At 33.8% G+C, this 16,529-nt stretch overlaps 2 protein-coding genes across 5 annotated transcripts in view; one reads left to right on the forward strand and one right to left on the reverse strand.

Annotated features, from left to right (window-relative positions):
- LOC111504603 (voltage-dependent T-type calcium channel subunit alpha-1G) overlaps positions 1-16,529 on the forward strand; it is a 639,024-nt gene that overhangs the window by 473,707 nt on the left and 148,788 nt on the right. The window lies entirely within an intron of this gene.
- Positions 5,943-11,835, reverse strand: LOC141484692 (uncharacterized). The gene is made up of 2 exons (XM_074179903.1): positions 11,646-11,835; positions 5,943-11,594 (listed from the first exon to the last, which is right to left on the reverse strand). Exon 2 carries the CDS (start codon positions 11,577-11,579, stop codon positions 6,183-6,185), a length of 5,397 nt encoding a protein of 1,798 aa, XP_074036004.1. The 5' UTR covers positions 11,580-11,594; positions 11,646-11,835; the 3' UTR covers positions 5,943-6,182.

Raw genomic sequence — 16,529 nt, forward strand, 5'->3', positions numbered from 1 at the left:
TTTTGCCGTAAGATACTTGCCTTATCGGTTCTTCAGTAGCAAATACGGATAAGATTATGCGAAAAAACACTCAATTCGTTCATAATTACGACTTTTTGTCACGGAATGGGTTCATTTCACCAATGTCATCGATGACAGTACGTAAATAACATTCATTCGCTTGTTTGATCAAATCCCAGCCATAGGAATCTTGCGTGTCTTACGGCGAAACATCTGATGTGTAGCAGTGCAAATGACAGTATTCCATATAAGTGAAATTTCACTTCCTTCATTATTTAAATTGTGTAGTTATCCTGTGAATGGTATCTGATTCGATCCCATTACGAATGTTTGAAATACAAACGGAATAGAGAAAAGTGTTTTTCGTAAAAGTATTTGTTTCAAAAATATGTTTCTTTCGTGAAATTCAATGTTTGTATGAAAATAGCTACTTGGATTCGGCTTTCTATCCCAGTTTGTGTCTGAAAGTTACTTCTCTGCATGGCCTACACGTCTTTGTATAGAGTTGATTTTTTAATTTGATTGCTTTCTCCCTTTCTTTGGAAGATTCACACATTTTTGTATCAAGATGGAGAAGTAGAAGGACAAAAACTGACTTTCTCAAAAATTTATCTCTTCTCGAAATATATCCTTCCAATTAATAGTATTCCATACTATTTACAGATTATTAAATATACAGATTTACTGGAAATAATTTGCTAGTGTGGCAAACGTGAATGGCTGATGAAAATTCCTAGACGGATTAACTTTTTTGTTATGTGTATTTTTGAAAATGATTTGAACAGTCACTGATATGTTCCAGAATTTTCATGATTAAAATATGGAAACAAGAAATACATCTCGAAATCAAAGAAACAACTTGTGAAATATTGAAATGTTTTAGATGTCAAACATTTAACATTACAGTTAAAGTCTTGATTTACATAGACTTTCAATTATACAGGCATTTTCACTTTGAAATGACCAAGCTGAAAAGTTTTCGAATGAAATACTCATAGTGTTTTTCACTTTATATCAAGTCTAAAGCAAATGGAACTTCAAACGTTCAAGCCAGTCTCTATATACCTACACAGTAGGTTTAATGGACTGACGCCTATCAGAAAACAACCACTCCCCTGGCTAATAACACGAAGGGCGTTGGATTATATCCGACAGGCGTCAGTGCAGGAATCTTCACAGAAAATGTCCTGCTTATGCAATTGGCTATACAACTGAAAGAGTCGACCTTCAATTATGGAACGGGCACAATTGCAGACCGGTTTCGGGCTTATTAGACACTCATCAGTGCAAGATAGTGACCATCATCGACCTAATGTCAATGATATTCCACAACTGAAAATCGGAATTCTTTCAGAGTATTTCATTCCTCTTCCGAAGTTGGAGTAATAAGAAAGTTATATCAAGTGTTTTTGAAAAGAACAGTTGTAGAAAATTCAATACTATTCAACAATTTATGATATACTGTTTGGAACCTTTGGTGTAGTAATGAATATTACTGGAGTTTTTTTCCCAACACCAAATCGTTATTTTTACACCTCGACACACGTTATTTTTACACCTAAAGCTATTTATGCTATTCAGGTACATCATACAGGTAGGTAATCAGTAATACCACCCATACAAGTGTGCCACCCTAAATTAATTTTACAATTGGCCTTTCTATTATTTTACAATATGTCCTTATGTATGTTTAAATGTTACAGCTATATATAGAACAATTTTCAGCCATATAAAATTAGTTTCACAATATTGCCTACCTAAATATATTCACAATGTGTCTTTTTGTAGTAATCAGTAAACCCAACAATATTATATATATATATATATATATATATATATATATATATATATATATATATATATATATATATATATATATTATAAAAATAATAATAATAACGATAACGGACCAATACCAAAAAGCATACTATATAGCTTGTTGAAATAATATTGTTGGGTTTACTGATTACTACAAAAAGACACATTGTAAATATATTTAGATAGGCAATATTGTGAAACTAATTTTATATAGCTGAAAATTGTTCTATATGTAGCTGTAACATTTAAACATACATAAGGACATATTGTAAAATAATAGAAAGGCCAATTGTATGATGTACCTGAATAGCATAAATAGCTTTAGTTTTGAGTAGTTTCTAGTTTTTTATTTCTCTTGAAGATGATTCCTTGGTGATCGAAACACGTGTCGAGGTGTAAAAATAACGATTTGGTGTTGGGTAAAAACTCCAGTAATATTAACTATTCAACAAATCAAAGTTTACTGTGATTAAAATTTAAAGCGATTTTGTGAGAACCGAATTGGGCATTCTTCATGCAATATTGGATTTCATGAAAAAATCATCTGGGAAAGATGTTTTACATTTTCTCAAACACTTTGTTGTGGAATTGACCGCGGTGGTAGTACGCCCGACCCACGATCGGAAGACCGTGGGTTCGATTCCTGCCTCGAGAGAATTCTCGAGAGAATTTATCTGGTTGAAGCTGGGATGATTCTGCAACCGTGTTAGGAATCGCACGTTGAAAGGTAAGACCTCGTTAGTCCTTAGCTCGTACAAGTTTCTCAACTTCTGGGAGTTGTCGTTCGTATGGGGGCGACAGCTGATTAACGGAAAAGCAGATTTTAGACAGACATAGAAAAACTTGTGAAATATTATTCGAATCGGTGATAATATACAGGATGTATATGTCATTTCTGAACACCCCTAAACATTTTTTGTTGAAGTTTCATTCGAAACCATTTTTCATTATGTGAAGTACAATGGTACTTGGCAATTGAAATAGGTATCATGTTGACAATTTGACAGTGAACTAGTGAACTCATTCAAGTAATTTGTTTATCTCATCTTGAGAAAGGCATTTTTTCAGATTTCATAATTTCATGTACTATCGTTAGTATAGAAATCAGAAAAAGCTATAATTCTATGGAAAAAAAAAGTTTTGGCTTTCTGCTCCTCAATCTTCACGCAAAAAATGTGGGAATCTCCCAAATGAAGGGAAAAAGCAATAAATTCCGTCGCAAAGTTGTGTAAATCATACATACTGAATAGGAACAGTTTTTGTGTATAATTCAATGTTCATGTGAAAGTAGTTGTTTTCGTACAATTCAATGTTTATATGAAAGTAGTTGTTTCTGGAGGATTTTTTCTTCCAACTGGTATTTGAAAATAACTTCTTTGCATGATCGACACATCTTTATAAAGAGTCTATGTCGAAATTCATTGCTTACTTTCTTTCTTTGGAAGATTTCCATATTTTTAGTTCAGAGATGCAGAAGTAGAAAGATTTTTCCCAATAATTAATGTCATCTTAAGATATATCCTTTCCAATTCTATCGACATATTATAATTGTACTTTCAAAATGTCGTACAACAATTTCGTAACATTCAGAATGAGTGGTTCAACTGTCAGTTTTTCAACTTGAGTTCTGTGTTTCTATTCAAATTACCCGTCAGATGATTTTGGGTGTTCTTGCGGTCTGAATTCAAACCACAAGATGTTCAAAAATTCTCAGATGTTAATCATTCTCAGATCCTGATATATTCTGTAATATTTATATTCCAAAATGCGTATATCAGATCTTTCCTTCCTGTACAGAATACCCTAATCTGTTTCAAAAAAATTTGTTGTCCTGGTAGTATACAATACTGAATTCCTAACCATGTATATATTCTTCATTCCGTATCATATTTTCTACAGAATCCAAAAATATTGGATGAATTGAAATCAATATATTTGTCAGAATGGAAGTGATCACTCTTGAACTTCTTCAGTATTTCGTTTCAAATTGTTTTTATATGTTTATATAGTATTAGTACTCATTCTCTGAAAAATTATTGTGCATATCCAACAACGTAAAATTGGTTTTCGGTTATATTTAATTCAGAGCAGTCCAAAAGTGAAATCATTGTTTCTGTACTATCAAGTACATAATAAATCACCTTAATGAACACATAAATCACTCCAATATAAAAACATCACTCAACAATAGCTGTGTTCCTAAGTGTTGTTTTTCGATATGTCACATGATGAAACTCAAATATAATAAAAAATTGAATACTTCGAAATTCAATGTTACAATTAGCGATTGGATGACCTATTTATTTAATAGAAATTTATATTGAACATAGAATAAAGAAAATAGCTTGTGTCTGATTTCTAGTACGATTTTTATTTGTTACGACCGATTTCGGTTTGTTAAACCATTTTCGAGTAAACTGAAGTATTTTTCACAAACAAATTCCCAAATATATAATCTGTTTAAAAATCTGTTTAAAATCTGTTTTTCCGTTAATCAGCTACCGCCTCCATACGAACGACAACTATCAGAAGTTGAGAAACTTGTGCGAGCTAAGGACTAACGAGATCTTACCTTTTAACGTGTGATTCCTAATACGGTAATGAAATAGTAAATGTGCTTTTGGTACCTGCGATAGGTACAATAGTATCATAGTAGTAGTCGTATCATAGTAGAAATCAGACACAAGCTATTTTATTTATCCTATATTCAATAAGGATAAGTTCAGATATTTTCCCTGAGCTGAATGTATCTTATCAGGATCGTATTCACCAATGAATACGATTTTCTTTAGTTTTTTAATAAAGGATGAATTTTGCTCATATTTTTGTATGGTGACAAGCTGGTCTTCTTAGGTAATTAGAACTTGATTATTGTTTTCTTCTTATCGTTGAATAAACAATATTTGTAGAGCTATCAATTGGATATCATCACTTGGAATTCCAGTCAATTCTCAGAAATTAGCAGGAAAGTAAATAATTCAACCTGCAGAAGTTTGAATGGAGAGTTAACGTTTATACATACACAATTTTTTTGTCAATACCTCTAACTGAATTGTATAAATGGAACAAAATATTTTTCTCTTGAATAGATCATAGTAGAATTATCTTTGTTTTTGTCATTCGTTGAAAAAATAACCCGGAAGAAATGTTCTAGAACAAATTAAATTGCACGCGAGTACCTAATAGACATTGTTAAGTAACCGCATCCTAAATCCTGAATCTCCAACACTGAATTTTCCAACGGAGCAGATATTTTTGAGAAATACTTTCGAAGAGGATTTGTGTAAAAACAGGGAATGTTTTTGAAATCATCAGATTTTCCATTTCAGGATTGTCTGCTGAAAAATCCAGCACACATTGAGTCGATTTTGTGGATGGTTTCTTGTTTAAATTATTTGAAATACCAAACATAATAAATATATCCATTACATGAAATCTTTCATCACAGATCATTTCGATACAAATTTTGCAACATGCATATTTTTTGATTCTAAGAGGCATTTCTCACAAATTTATCGAATTCAATCTATACTTTATTTGATCTTCGAATATCGGAATTCATAAAATATTGAATTGAGGATTCAATTTGAAAAAAAAAACTGTTTAAAATCTGTTTTTCCGTTAATCAGCTGTTGCCCCCATACGAACGACAACTTTCAGAAGTTGAGAAACTTGTGCAAGCTAAGGACTAACGAGGTATTACCTTTTAACGTGTGATTCCTAACACGGAATTGTATTCCAAGTATCTGTCCTCTGCTGCTATTTCTCCGTATAAGATTCGGAATGTGATACCCTCAATTATTAGCGAATTGATACTCTTCTGCCGCAACATGGGTAACGTTTGATATTCTTTGAAAGACAATTTTTGTGAAAGAATAAATATTTCTTACTTTTTCTTGGGTGTATAACCTTCCAACGAACGTAGCTGAATCAATTTAGAATCTGCTAAAATAAAATGAAAGGCAAACTGAAACATTCATTCCAAAAAGTTACTATGTAATATAAATCATTGAAGAGTCCAATTAGTCAGTAGCTTATCGTTATCATACATACACGTACAATTCCTCAATCAAAAACACCAAGTGAGCTATTAATGTTTCCCATGAACAAAATCTATCAGCATCTGTTTTTGAATTACCTGCAAATTATTATTTATTCCGGGTCGAAGAACGAAATTTTATATTCTTTTAGAAAAGTCAGACGTCTTTCAAAAACTTTATTTTTTTTTTCAACAACTCATATTTTCACATCAACCTTGATCACTACTAACAAATGTCAACTAAAAACGATATACAGGGTGTAATCACATAACAATCATAAATCTATAACATTCTCCCCCTTAGTAATTGAATAACAAATTACTACTATTTTATAACATCTAAAACGATGAGTCTTGAAACTGGTCGTCGAAAAATCGTGCCACTACTATTCTTCACATCGACGATCCTGATTTTACCATCTTTGGCAGGATAAACTTCGTTGATAATACCTCTCTGCCAAATATTTCTGGGTCCATTTGGATCTACCATTAAAACAACATCTCCTACACTGACAGATTTTGAATCACCATGCCATTTTGATCTCCTGATCAAACTTGGCAAATACTCCTTTGTCCATCTGAACCAGAATAAATCAGATAATTTCTGTGCAGCACGCCAACTGGACATCAAATTCATATCCCTATCGCTGGTTTCGGTACAGGAGAGTGCAGCATACGACGGACCGATGAGAAAGTGATTAGGAGTCAATGCCTCTGCATCTTCAGAGTCCAATGAAACATATGTTAAAGGCCTAGAATTTAAAATATTTTCGCATTCAATCAAAAAAGTTCTCAGAATATGTTCTGGATAGTACTTTGATTTTAAAATTTCTTTTAAAACCTTTTTTATACTTTGAATAAGTCGTTCCCAACATCCTCCCATGTGAGGTGCTAGAGGAGGATTGAAAACCCATTTAATTTTTTTCATTGCACAAAATCGTAGTATTTCATCCTGGTTCAACTTCTTCAGTTCTTGAGATATTTCCTTTTCAGCTCCTATAAAGTTTTTTCCATTATCACTATATAATTCCTCAGGAAATCCTCTCCGACATCCAAACTGACGAAGTACATTGATAAATGAATTCGTACTCAAATCATGTGCTATTTCAAGATGAATAGCTCGAGTGACCATACAGGTGAAAATAACACCATATCTTTTTTCTCGGCTCCTCTTGACTGATACTTCTAAAGGTCCGAAATAGTCAACGCCTGTTTTAATGAAGGCCCTGATTGTGGGTTCAATCCTGCAAGGGGGTAGTTGTCCCATCATTGGGATTCTTGGTAAAGCTCTTTGATTTTTACAATGTTGACAGCTGTTCCAAGCACTTCTTACCGCTTGCCTCATTCTTAATATCCAAAATCTCATTCGCAGATTATTCACTACCATTTCTTGACCATGGTGGTGAACCATTTCATGATAATGTTGGATCAGAAGTTTAGTTATTCTGTGGTTAGGATCTAAAACTATAGGACGTTTTGCAGAGTCGGTCAACTGAATTGACTGGTCCAGTCTTCCACTGAGCCGTATGAGTCCATCATCCTCAGAATAACTACAAGAAAGAGTGTAAAGTCGACTTTTACTTCTGATGGGCATTTTATTTCTAAGAAATGTCATCTCTTCATTGAATGAATCCAACTGAATGTTTCTGAAAAGATGAACTTCAGCTTTGCAAATTTCCTCTGCAGTTAATTCGGACTTGAATTTACTGTGATTCTTAATAATTTCATAAAACCTAATGACATAGGCTGTAGCACGTAACAATCTCTTCCATTTAGAGAACCTATTCGGGTCAGGCACTATGAGATTATCTTGAATGAAATGATAGAATACAAATTCGCAAGGTCTTTCTTCCAGATGATCAATATTTACTTCCCTTTCCATTTTTTCTTTTGGCCACTGATCTGGTGATAATATCAAGAAATCTGGTCCGGTAATCCATCTCCGGTTATTATCGCTAAACGTAATTTTTTCCAATCTCTTCGTAGCTTCATCAGCCACATTTTCTTTGGAATTGATGTATTTCCATTCTGAAGAATTCGTCAAGTCCTGTATTTCTCCTAGTCTCTGGGCAACAAAAACTTTGAATCTTCTAGCTTCAGACCGTATCCAATGCAAAACCGTTTTTGAGTCGCTCCAGTACCAAATAGCCGAAATTTCCATGTCTAAGGTTTTCTTCAAGAAATGTCCTAGGCGCGCTCCCATCAGTGCAGCTTGTAACTCTAACCTAGGAATGGAAAGAGGTTTTAAAGGTGCCACTCGTGTCTTAGCAGTGATAAAACTTGTCTCAACTTTCTCTCCTTGTTGAATTCTTAAGTAGGCTACAGCTGCGTAACATTTTTCAGAGGCATCGCAGAATATGTGGAGTTGAATTTCACTTTTTTGTCTATCCAAAGTGAAGTATTGTCTGTGAATCTTGAAATTGTGGATAGTTTTCAAATCTGCAATCCACAGTTGCCACTTTTCATCCATACAATCTGAAATTTCATCATCCCAGCCAATTTGACTTCTCCAGATGTCCTGTAGTAAAATCTTCCCTTGAATTAAAAAATTTGCCAGAAATCCTAATGGATCAAAGATGGACATCAAAACTTTCAAGATTTCCCTTTTTGTTGGTCGTCTTAGGTGTTCCAAAATATCGCTGTCAATTTTCTGAAATTTTGTTTGAAAGCTGAACGTGTCGTCATGAGGATTCCAAAAAACTCCTAAAATTCTTTCTAATACGAATTCTCCATTCTTTTCCATATTCTTTCCACCTGAAGCTAAGAGTGAAACATCAATACTTTGGCTGATTTTTTCATGATTCGTGATCCAGTTACAAATGACAAAACCTCCTGCTTTGTGTACATGAATCACATCCTTAATAAGACTTATTGACTCTTCGAGTGTGTCTGCCGATCCCAAATAATCATCCATATAGTGTTGTTGTATGATGGCAGTTGCTGCTTCTGGAAATTCTTCTCTGAAGTCTTCGGCATTTCTGTTTTTAGCCTCCTGGGCTAAGCAAGGTCCACAGGTCGATCCAAAAAATACGACAACAATTTCATATGTATCAGGTTCAATTCGTCGATCTTTACCTCGCCATAATATTCGTTGTGCAGAGCAATCTTCCGGTCTTACTTTAACTTGCAAAAACATTTCTTTTATATCAGCAGTGAATGCATATTTTTTAATTCTAAAATTCAACAGAATATCATTCATGGAGTTATACAAATCGGGACCTGTCAATAAATTATCATTGAGGCTCACACCGTGACTTCTGACTGAAGCATCAAAGACAATTCTTAATTTATTTGGTTTGTTTACATTTGTTACCCCGAAATGTGGCAAATACCATGTTTTCTCATTCACATTATTTGCTTCTTTTTTTGTCAACTTCTTGATATAACCTTTCTTCTCCATGTCTTGAATTTTTTCGCAATATATTTCACCGTACTTCTCATCTCTATCCATTTTTCGTTCAATATAGTTCAGTCTTTTTAGCGCATTTGTTCTGCTTTCAGGAAGAACAATGTTATCTTTTTTCCATAGAAGTCCTGTTTCAAATCTCTCTCCACTTCGTTTCATTGTTGTGTCCAAAATATGCTGTGCTCTCTTATCTTCAATCGACGAAACTTTATCAGACATACTTTGAACAGTTTCCAATTTCCAATTTTCTTTAACCATTTCGTGTAGAATATCCAAATCATCCTTCTCATTTCGGAGATCGTGGGTACTGATATGACAGACGATATGTTCATTTCTACTGGAGACATCCAAATTTCCATGAATTACCCATCCCAATAATGTTTTACTCAGGGCGGGTCCATTCCATGGTCCAGAAATGAGTTTTCTGTTAACTAGAAGTGGCCAATTATCTTGTCCGATGAGTATCCTGGGTTGAGCATCTTTCAACGGTGAAATCTTGTCCTGGATGTATGGATACTTCATCCTGATTTTATCGAAATCTACTGTCTGCGAGGGAAGAGAAAGTTTCGTTGTTCGTACATGGCGCATCTGAAAATTGGGACCATTGTCTTTGGAACTAATAGTAAATGAAACAACTTTAGAATCATTTTGTTGATGAAACAAATCGTCATTAGTCCATTGTAGAGAAAGACTTTGTATGGGACCATCAAGACCAAGATAATTAGCAAATTCTTCATCTATTAAAGAAATTGTTGATGCGTCATCCAAAAGTGCATAAGTTTCGACTGTTTTGTTTCGACAAGTGACAACTACCGGTAAAATTTTCAGTAGAACGGATTTATTATTGAAAACGTGAGAATTTGTTCCAACAATGGCAGAGTCATCAACATTATTGCCTTCATTAATAGTCTGAGGAACGTCTTTATGTAATAACTTATGATGAAACTTTGGACATTGTTGGACTCCACATACCTTTCGTTTTCTGCATTGCTTTAGATTATGATAAAAACTCAAACAAGAAAAGCATATCTTATTTTCCGTTATTATTGACCACCTACCATCTACTGGCATTGACTTGAATTCAGAACACTCTGTAAGATGATGTACATTTTTCTTACAGCAAATACAAGATTTTTTGCTCGTTGCTAAAGTAACTCCTTTTTTGACATATTTTGATTTTGACGTATTTTCCTGAATGTCATATTTTGGAATTTGAATTTGACTAGCCGCATTTGCCTTTTCATCAAGCCACTTTCCTAATTCTACTAGTTTGAATCGTGGTTTTTCTAACTTAGAAAGGTGTTCTACCCATGATAGCTGATATGAGGTTGGTAATTTACTCATTATTTCATTCACTAGAATTGAATTATGTAAATGTTCTTCCTCATTGAGCGATTCTATAGTAGCTACAAAATTTTTGATTTCATCACAAAACTCTATGAATAACTCAAGCTTTTCTTCTCTCACGGGTGGAAATTTCTTTATTTTCTCTAACAACATCATTATTATATGATCTGGCCGACCAAAACGATTTTTCAGTAAATCAATAACTTTGTCAACATTTTGTGGCATTATTAAAAGGGATTGAACAATTTTTTTGGCATTTCCTTTTAGGCACTTCTGTAGTCTAGATTGATTTTCCTCGTTTGAAAATCCACAAATAGCGTTAGAATTATTATAATGATAAATAAAATTGGGCCATTCACTTGGATTTCCGTCAAAAATGGGAAGTTCTCGTGGCAGAGATTGCCTTGTTAATATTTTTGTCATCTGAGGAAGAGTCATTTGATACATATTGTTATGAAAGAAAGGGGTAGAATACTTTTCCGGACTATTTTTAGAATGAGAATCTCTTACCAATTCATCTTCTTTTACCATAAATATCGAATGCTTATCCTCACCGTCATGCCCGTTTGTCCATGGAGTTTTACCGTCGATCCAATCTTCCACGTTAGGCTTTTGGGACTGATGCATTGACATTGACTCACTTTCATCACTATTCTCTTCAATTTCTGCTACTTTCAGGGCTAGTTCTAGATCTATAAGCTCTTTTTCTAATGTTTTCTTCTTTATTGCCGTTTCGATTTCCAATTTCTTCAGTCTTGAAGCTTGACTACTCCTACTGCTTCCTTTTAGTTTGGAAGGAGATTTTCTGATTGCTCCTTGACCTTCAACTGCTGTCACGACTACATCAGATTTAGCCTCTAGCTTCTCTTTCTTTTCTTTCAATCTTTGACTGTACCTCAGGTTTTGAACAGATTTGCTTGCATTCATGCTATCCATGGTGTTGTTTCTTTGCATATCTCGAAGGACCATATGTTTTTGAATTACCTGCAAATTATTATTTATTCCGGGTCGAAGAACCATATGTTTTTGAATTACCTGCAAATTATTATTTATTCCGGGTCGAAGAACGAAATTTTATATTCTTTTAGAAAAGTCAGACGTCTTTCAAAAACTTTATTTTTTTTTTCAACAACTCATATTTTCACATCAACCTTGATCACTACTAACAAATGTCAACTAAAAACGATATACAGGGTGTAATCACATAACAATCATAAATCTATAACAGCATCTACCTATGATAGTAGACCCAGAACTGGAGTTGAGCAAGTGTGGTGGAAGACTCGTAGCAAAACCGTCAAGCTTTGACAAAAGAGGATGTGGAACTCTAAATGAGGCTGAGTTCAGTCCTTTGGCTGAGCCCTCACAGTCCCCAGAAGAACTAATATCCAATTCAGTTCTGAACTGTTTCGCTAAGAATTCCTTATCCAATGAAGGAGTGAATTATCGTATCCGTGTTTACTCAGAAGACCATAGTAGTGGTAAACGTAGTATCAATAGTTACAACAATAGATCGATGGTACATTCTTCAGTCAGAACTCTTCGGTTTGATGGGTTGAAAAATATTGGAAACACTTGTTTCATGAACAGTGTAATCCAATGTTTATCAAACACGAAATGGTTGCTGGAATATTTAAAAAAAAGGTACATACATGGAAGATATCAATACTAGTATTTCTAGAATGGAAGGTATTTCAATCAAAGCGTTCGCAGAAGTTATCAAGGAATTGTGGACAAAAGATTCATCTGATAGAATAATTAACACAGTCTACTTAGAAAGTCAGATTCGAAGATTTGCCCCTCGATTCATGGTTTCTGCCCATCAAGACGCCCACGAATTCCACAAATTCCAACAGAATTACTGAGAAACTTGAACCGCTCTTAACGGAGATTGACGAAAAATTGAGCCACAGCGGAAAAGCACAAGAGTCCTGGCTGAGATTGTAGACTATTTCGTTGGTCAATTAAAATCCACTATGAAGTGCACACACTGTGGATACTCATCAGTACCTTCGATCCTTTCTGGGATTTGTCTTTCTCCATACCACAAAGAACTGGCCAATTGAGTTTGTCACATTGCTTGAATTCCTTCACAAGAGAGTAAACTCTGGATGAAGATGAAAAACCAACGTGTTCGAGGTGCAAGGAAAGAAACAAATTTACAAATTCCCTATCAATCTGTATATTTCCCCGTATTTTGGTGATTCATTTGAAAATATTTTCTCCAACGGAAAGATTCAGAGACAAATACAACGTTTTCATTGACATTTCTTCAGATGGATTAGATATGAGCAATTATGCAGCAGACACTGTGGCTCCTTGTCGTCATAATCTATATGCACTTTCAAATCACAGTGGAACTACTTACAACGGGCATTGCACAGCGTATTGCAGACGCCCATATAGTGGCACGTGGTATGAATACAACGATTCACACGTGTCCCCTATTTCACCAAAATCGCTTGTGAGTGATGAGGCATATGTCCTCTTTTATGAACAGAAAGGAACGAAGCAACTCTTTTGAGGTGGTTTTTTTTTCTTTCTTTTTTTATAAACTTAGTCCTCTGAATTGATTCGTATTTCATGATTGTTCCAAATATAAATGTATAATGTTAAAAAAAAATTGAATGTCTATGCTCAATTTTTCGTTTTCAGAATAAAAAAAAAATACTTGTGAACAATACCTCATTTGCGAACAATATTTCCTTTGGCATACGTCAAAAAAATCAAATGTTCGAATGTCATAATGAATAGTCTACGTTTATACACATTTTCCGAACCTACACCAATTTCTCAGAAAACTTTCTGTAACTCGTTTATGTCGAAAATGACATCTAGTTATTTTATTTTTTCACCTGTGTTGGAAAAAATATAGCTCTTCTCAATTAGTTTTGAAAACGAAAAAAAAATTTTATCAAAACGTCTATCCTGTGTTCCATTGATTATTTAATTTTTAGGCAAAATTCGTGAATACGGCAAGTTAGTGACTAATTTGACTCTTCAGTGGTTTATATTACACAGTAACTTTTCGGGGTGAACTTTTCAGTTTGCCCATTAGTTTATTTCAGCAGATTCTCTATTGATTAAGCTTCATGGAAAGTTATATACCGAAAGAACAGTTACCGCAAAGAATGTTTCAGTTTTTCATGAATATTCAAACTAGATTACGTATTTCAAACGTTTGCTTCCATATCATATATCTGTTAAAATTCTGTTTTCCGTTATACAGCAGTCACTTCCCTACAAACGACAGCTCTCAGAAGTCAAAACTTGTGCGAGCTAAAGAATAACGAGGTCTTACCTTTCAACGTACGATTTTTAGCACCTAAATTGTGTAATGTGATAGATTTATGGGTCTGAATCAATTTATAACTCATTTTCTCATTTGTAGAGAATGTTAATGATATCTAGTTGTATTCCTTCATCTGTAGTATATAGATAAATCACTTTTCTACATTCCAATTCTGAAAATACCGCGATATGAAAATCAAACAGCAAGCGTCAAGATCTCCTGGAAGATCTTCCGAAGAAGAGAAAACTCTAAATCACGAGATATATTCCTAAAGTATACATGAGTCGCTGAAATATAGCTGAAACCAGTCCGTTTTTAACGGTTCTCATATAAATCCCAACGCAGACATCACAAAATGAGAAATGAATGTTGCATGGTAGTGAATCGATTTCCTCACACAACTTCTTTTGCATTTGCCGCTCTCCCAAAATCCCGTATAAACTCCGTGTTCACTTGTTGCTGGCGGACCGCCATCCCTTCGTTTTGGAGTTGAATAACTGAGGTAATTTATAGTACGGTTATTCTGGCGAATGTACTGGGTGGCAATGATGATTTTTCGGCTGATTACGGTGGCAAATATACAGGGTGTAACATAAGTACCTTAAAATATTGAACTGAAGTATTGCTGAGACAGTTTTAAGAAAAAAAAGTCGATATAAACGTGTGTCCGGAAATGCTTCGTTTCGGAGATAGAAGTTGTTAAAATTTAATTTTTTTGTTCTTTTTTTAAAAGTAAATTTTGCAAAAAATAAGTTATTTGCACAAAATTCATTACTCGGTTTTCTTGTCGTGGAAATTATAATTTCGTATTAACTTTCATGTAATATCTAGAGAGCGCTGCTGACGCTGTCATTATTTATTTCAAATTACCCAAACTTTTTTGATAGTAAACTTTTGGCACTTGTCATGAAAAAACCTAATTTCCACACCTTTTCCAAGTAAAAAAGGTACACTACCTCAACAACGATGGAGATGATCTTTTTCGAAATATTTACAATTTTCTATATCGATGCATATTACTTAGCTCCTAGGGCGCTGAGTGAAGTTACTGAGAACATTACAAAAACTAAGTGTGTGGTGGATCTCATCAACATAAACAACTTTTTGGGAAAGAAAGTTTTTGGCTTTCTACTACTCCATCTTGATACACTTTTTTTGTAATAAAACTTTTTTTCCCAAAAATTATTCACTCCTAAAAATATAACCCCTTCGATTCAAATAAACAACTTCTAACTATAAAATGTTTATTGTAAAATCATTCGTTTTCGAAATACAAATTGTTGAAATTTTTCAAAACATTGCTTTTTGTCAATTTTTTGCAATTTTAGATATTTGCATAAGAAACATTTTATAGAAAAAAATTGTTTATTTTGACGAGATCCACCACATACTCAGTTTTTGCAACTTCACTAGAAAATTGTAAATATCTAGAAAACGATCACCTCCAGGGTTGTTGAGAAATTGTACTTTTTTTACTTGGCAAAGTAAATATTCAATATTTCAATATTTTTCAACAAAATAAGGTTACTTGGACAATTTTATGAATAAAAGTACTCGTGTGGAAAGTCGATCGGAGCAATGAGTCTTGATAAAAATGTAGTTTACTCGACGACATCAAACCCGCTCGTCCACCATTATTTGAAATGAATAATTATCAAAGCAGAAATAATAATGATAACGTTAATTCAACAACATTTATAACAGGAATAATACAAAGTATGCTAAAATGAAGTCGTAAACAAAAAGTACAGTACCTATATGGAAGTTCAAGTCACAATTGTGATAGCAGATATTTTTTCAAAAGAAATATCAAGTTCTGTAGATTCGTGATGTTTTTAAACTAACAAGCTACTCTACTATGAAATATCGAATTCATTCCATATTTTGTATGTACATAATACGTGTAGAATAATCACGTTTCGTGTTGATCAGTTATCTGAATCTCATGAAACTCAACATTCGAATGTTTCAAATTCTTCTTCACAGCTAAACTATTGAGGAGTTTCACTGATAATTATAATTTTATGGAAGAAATTCTTTAACACGAATCTAAATTTAGCTGAAAAAACGCACATCGGAAAAAATATTTACTATACTAATAAAAAGCAAACGAATGAACTACAAAAACGGCTGCACATGATGAGGTGAAAAATATCCAGGGAATAATTATGTTCCATTTCTTTCACAGATGTTGACAAAAAAAACCTTTTAGAAAGTTTTGATAAAAAATGAGAAACTGGAATGCGATTTTGTTTTGTTGAGTGGTGCGTTGTCATATGACTATCATTGTATTGTCAATATTCTATAGGATATTTTGAATTTTTTTGATATGGCCGAACAGTTTACATTCAATGAATATGCAGATATGCATGTATTTTATGGACGAGCATTTTGTAATGCTGCAGAAGCTCGTCGTCTGTATTCAGAGCATTTTCCCAATCGAACGGTACCGTCAAGAGAAACATTCGAGCGTGTCGATCGCAACTTGAGGGAGACAGGTATGTAATAATTGATAATTAATTTGAGCACGTTGTTTTATTTCGATATTATTGTAGGTACAGTTTTGCCAAAACGAGGTGGTGAGGGCGCTCCTAGGACTGTACGTACCGTTGTATTGGAGGAAAATA

This window comes from Leptinotarsa decemlineata, unplaced genomic scaffold (genome assembly GCF_025532065.1).
Source record: "Leptinotarsa decemlineata unplaced genomic scaffold, Ldec_3_MD MMD2_tig00026282_RagTag_RagTag, whole genome shotgun sequence".
In the NCBI taxonomy this organism is placed as follows: domain Eukaryota; kingdom Metazoa; phylum Arthropoda; class Insecta; order Coleoptera; family Chrysomelidae; genus Leptinotarsa; species Leptinotarsa decemlineata.

What these genes read in the sequence shown, in the direction of transcription:
- LOC141484692 (XM_074179903.1), bottom strand. Translation starts at nt 11,579, where the DNA reads ATGGTCCTTCGAGATATGCAAAGAAACAACACCATGGATAGCATGAAT.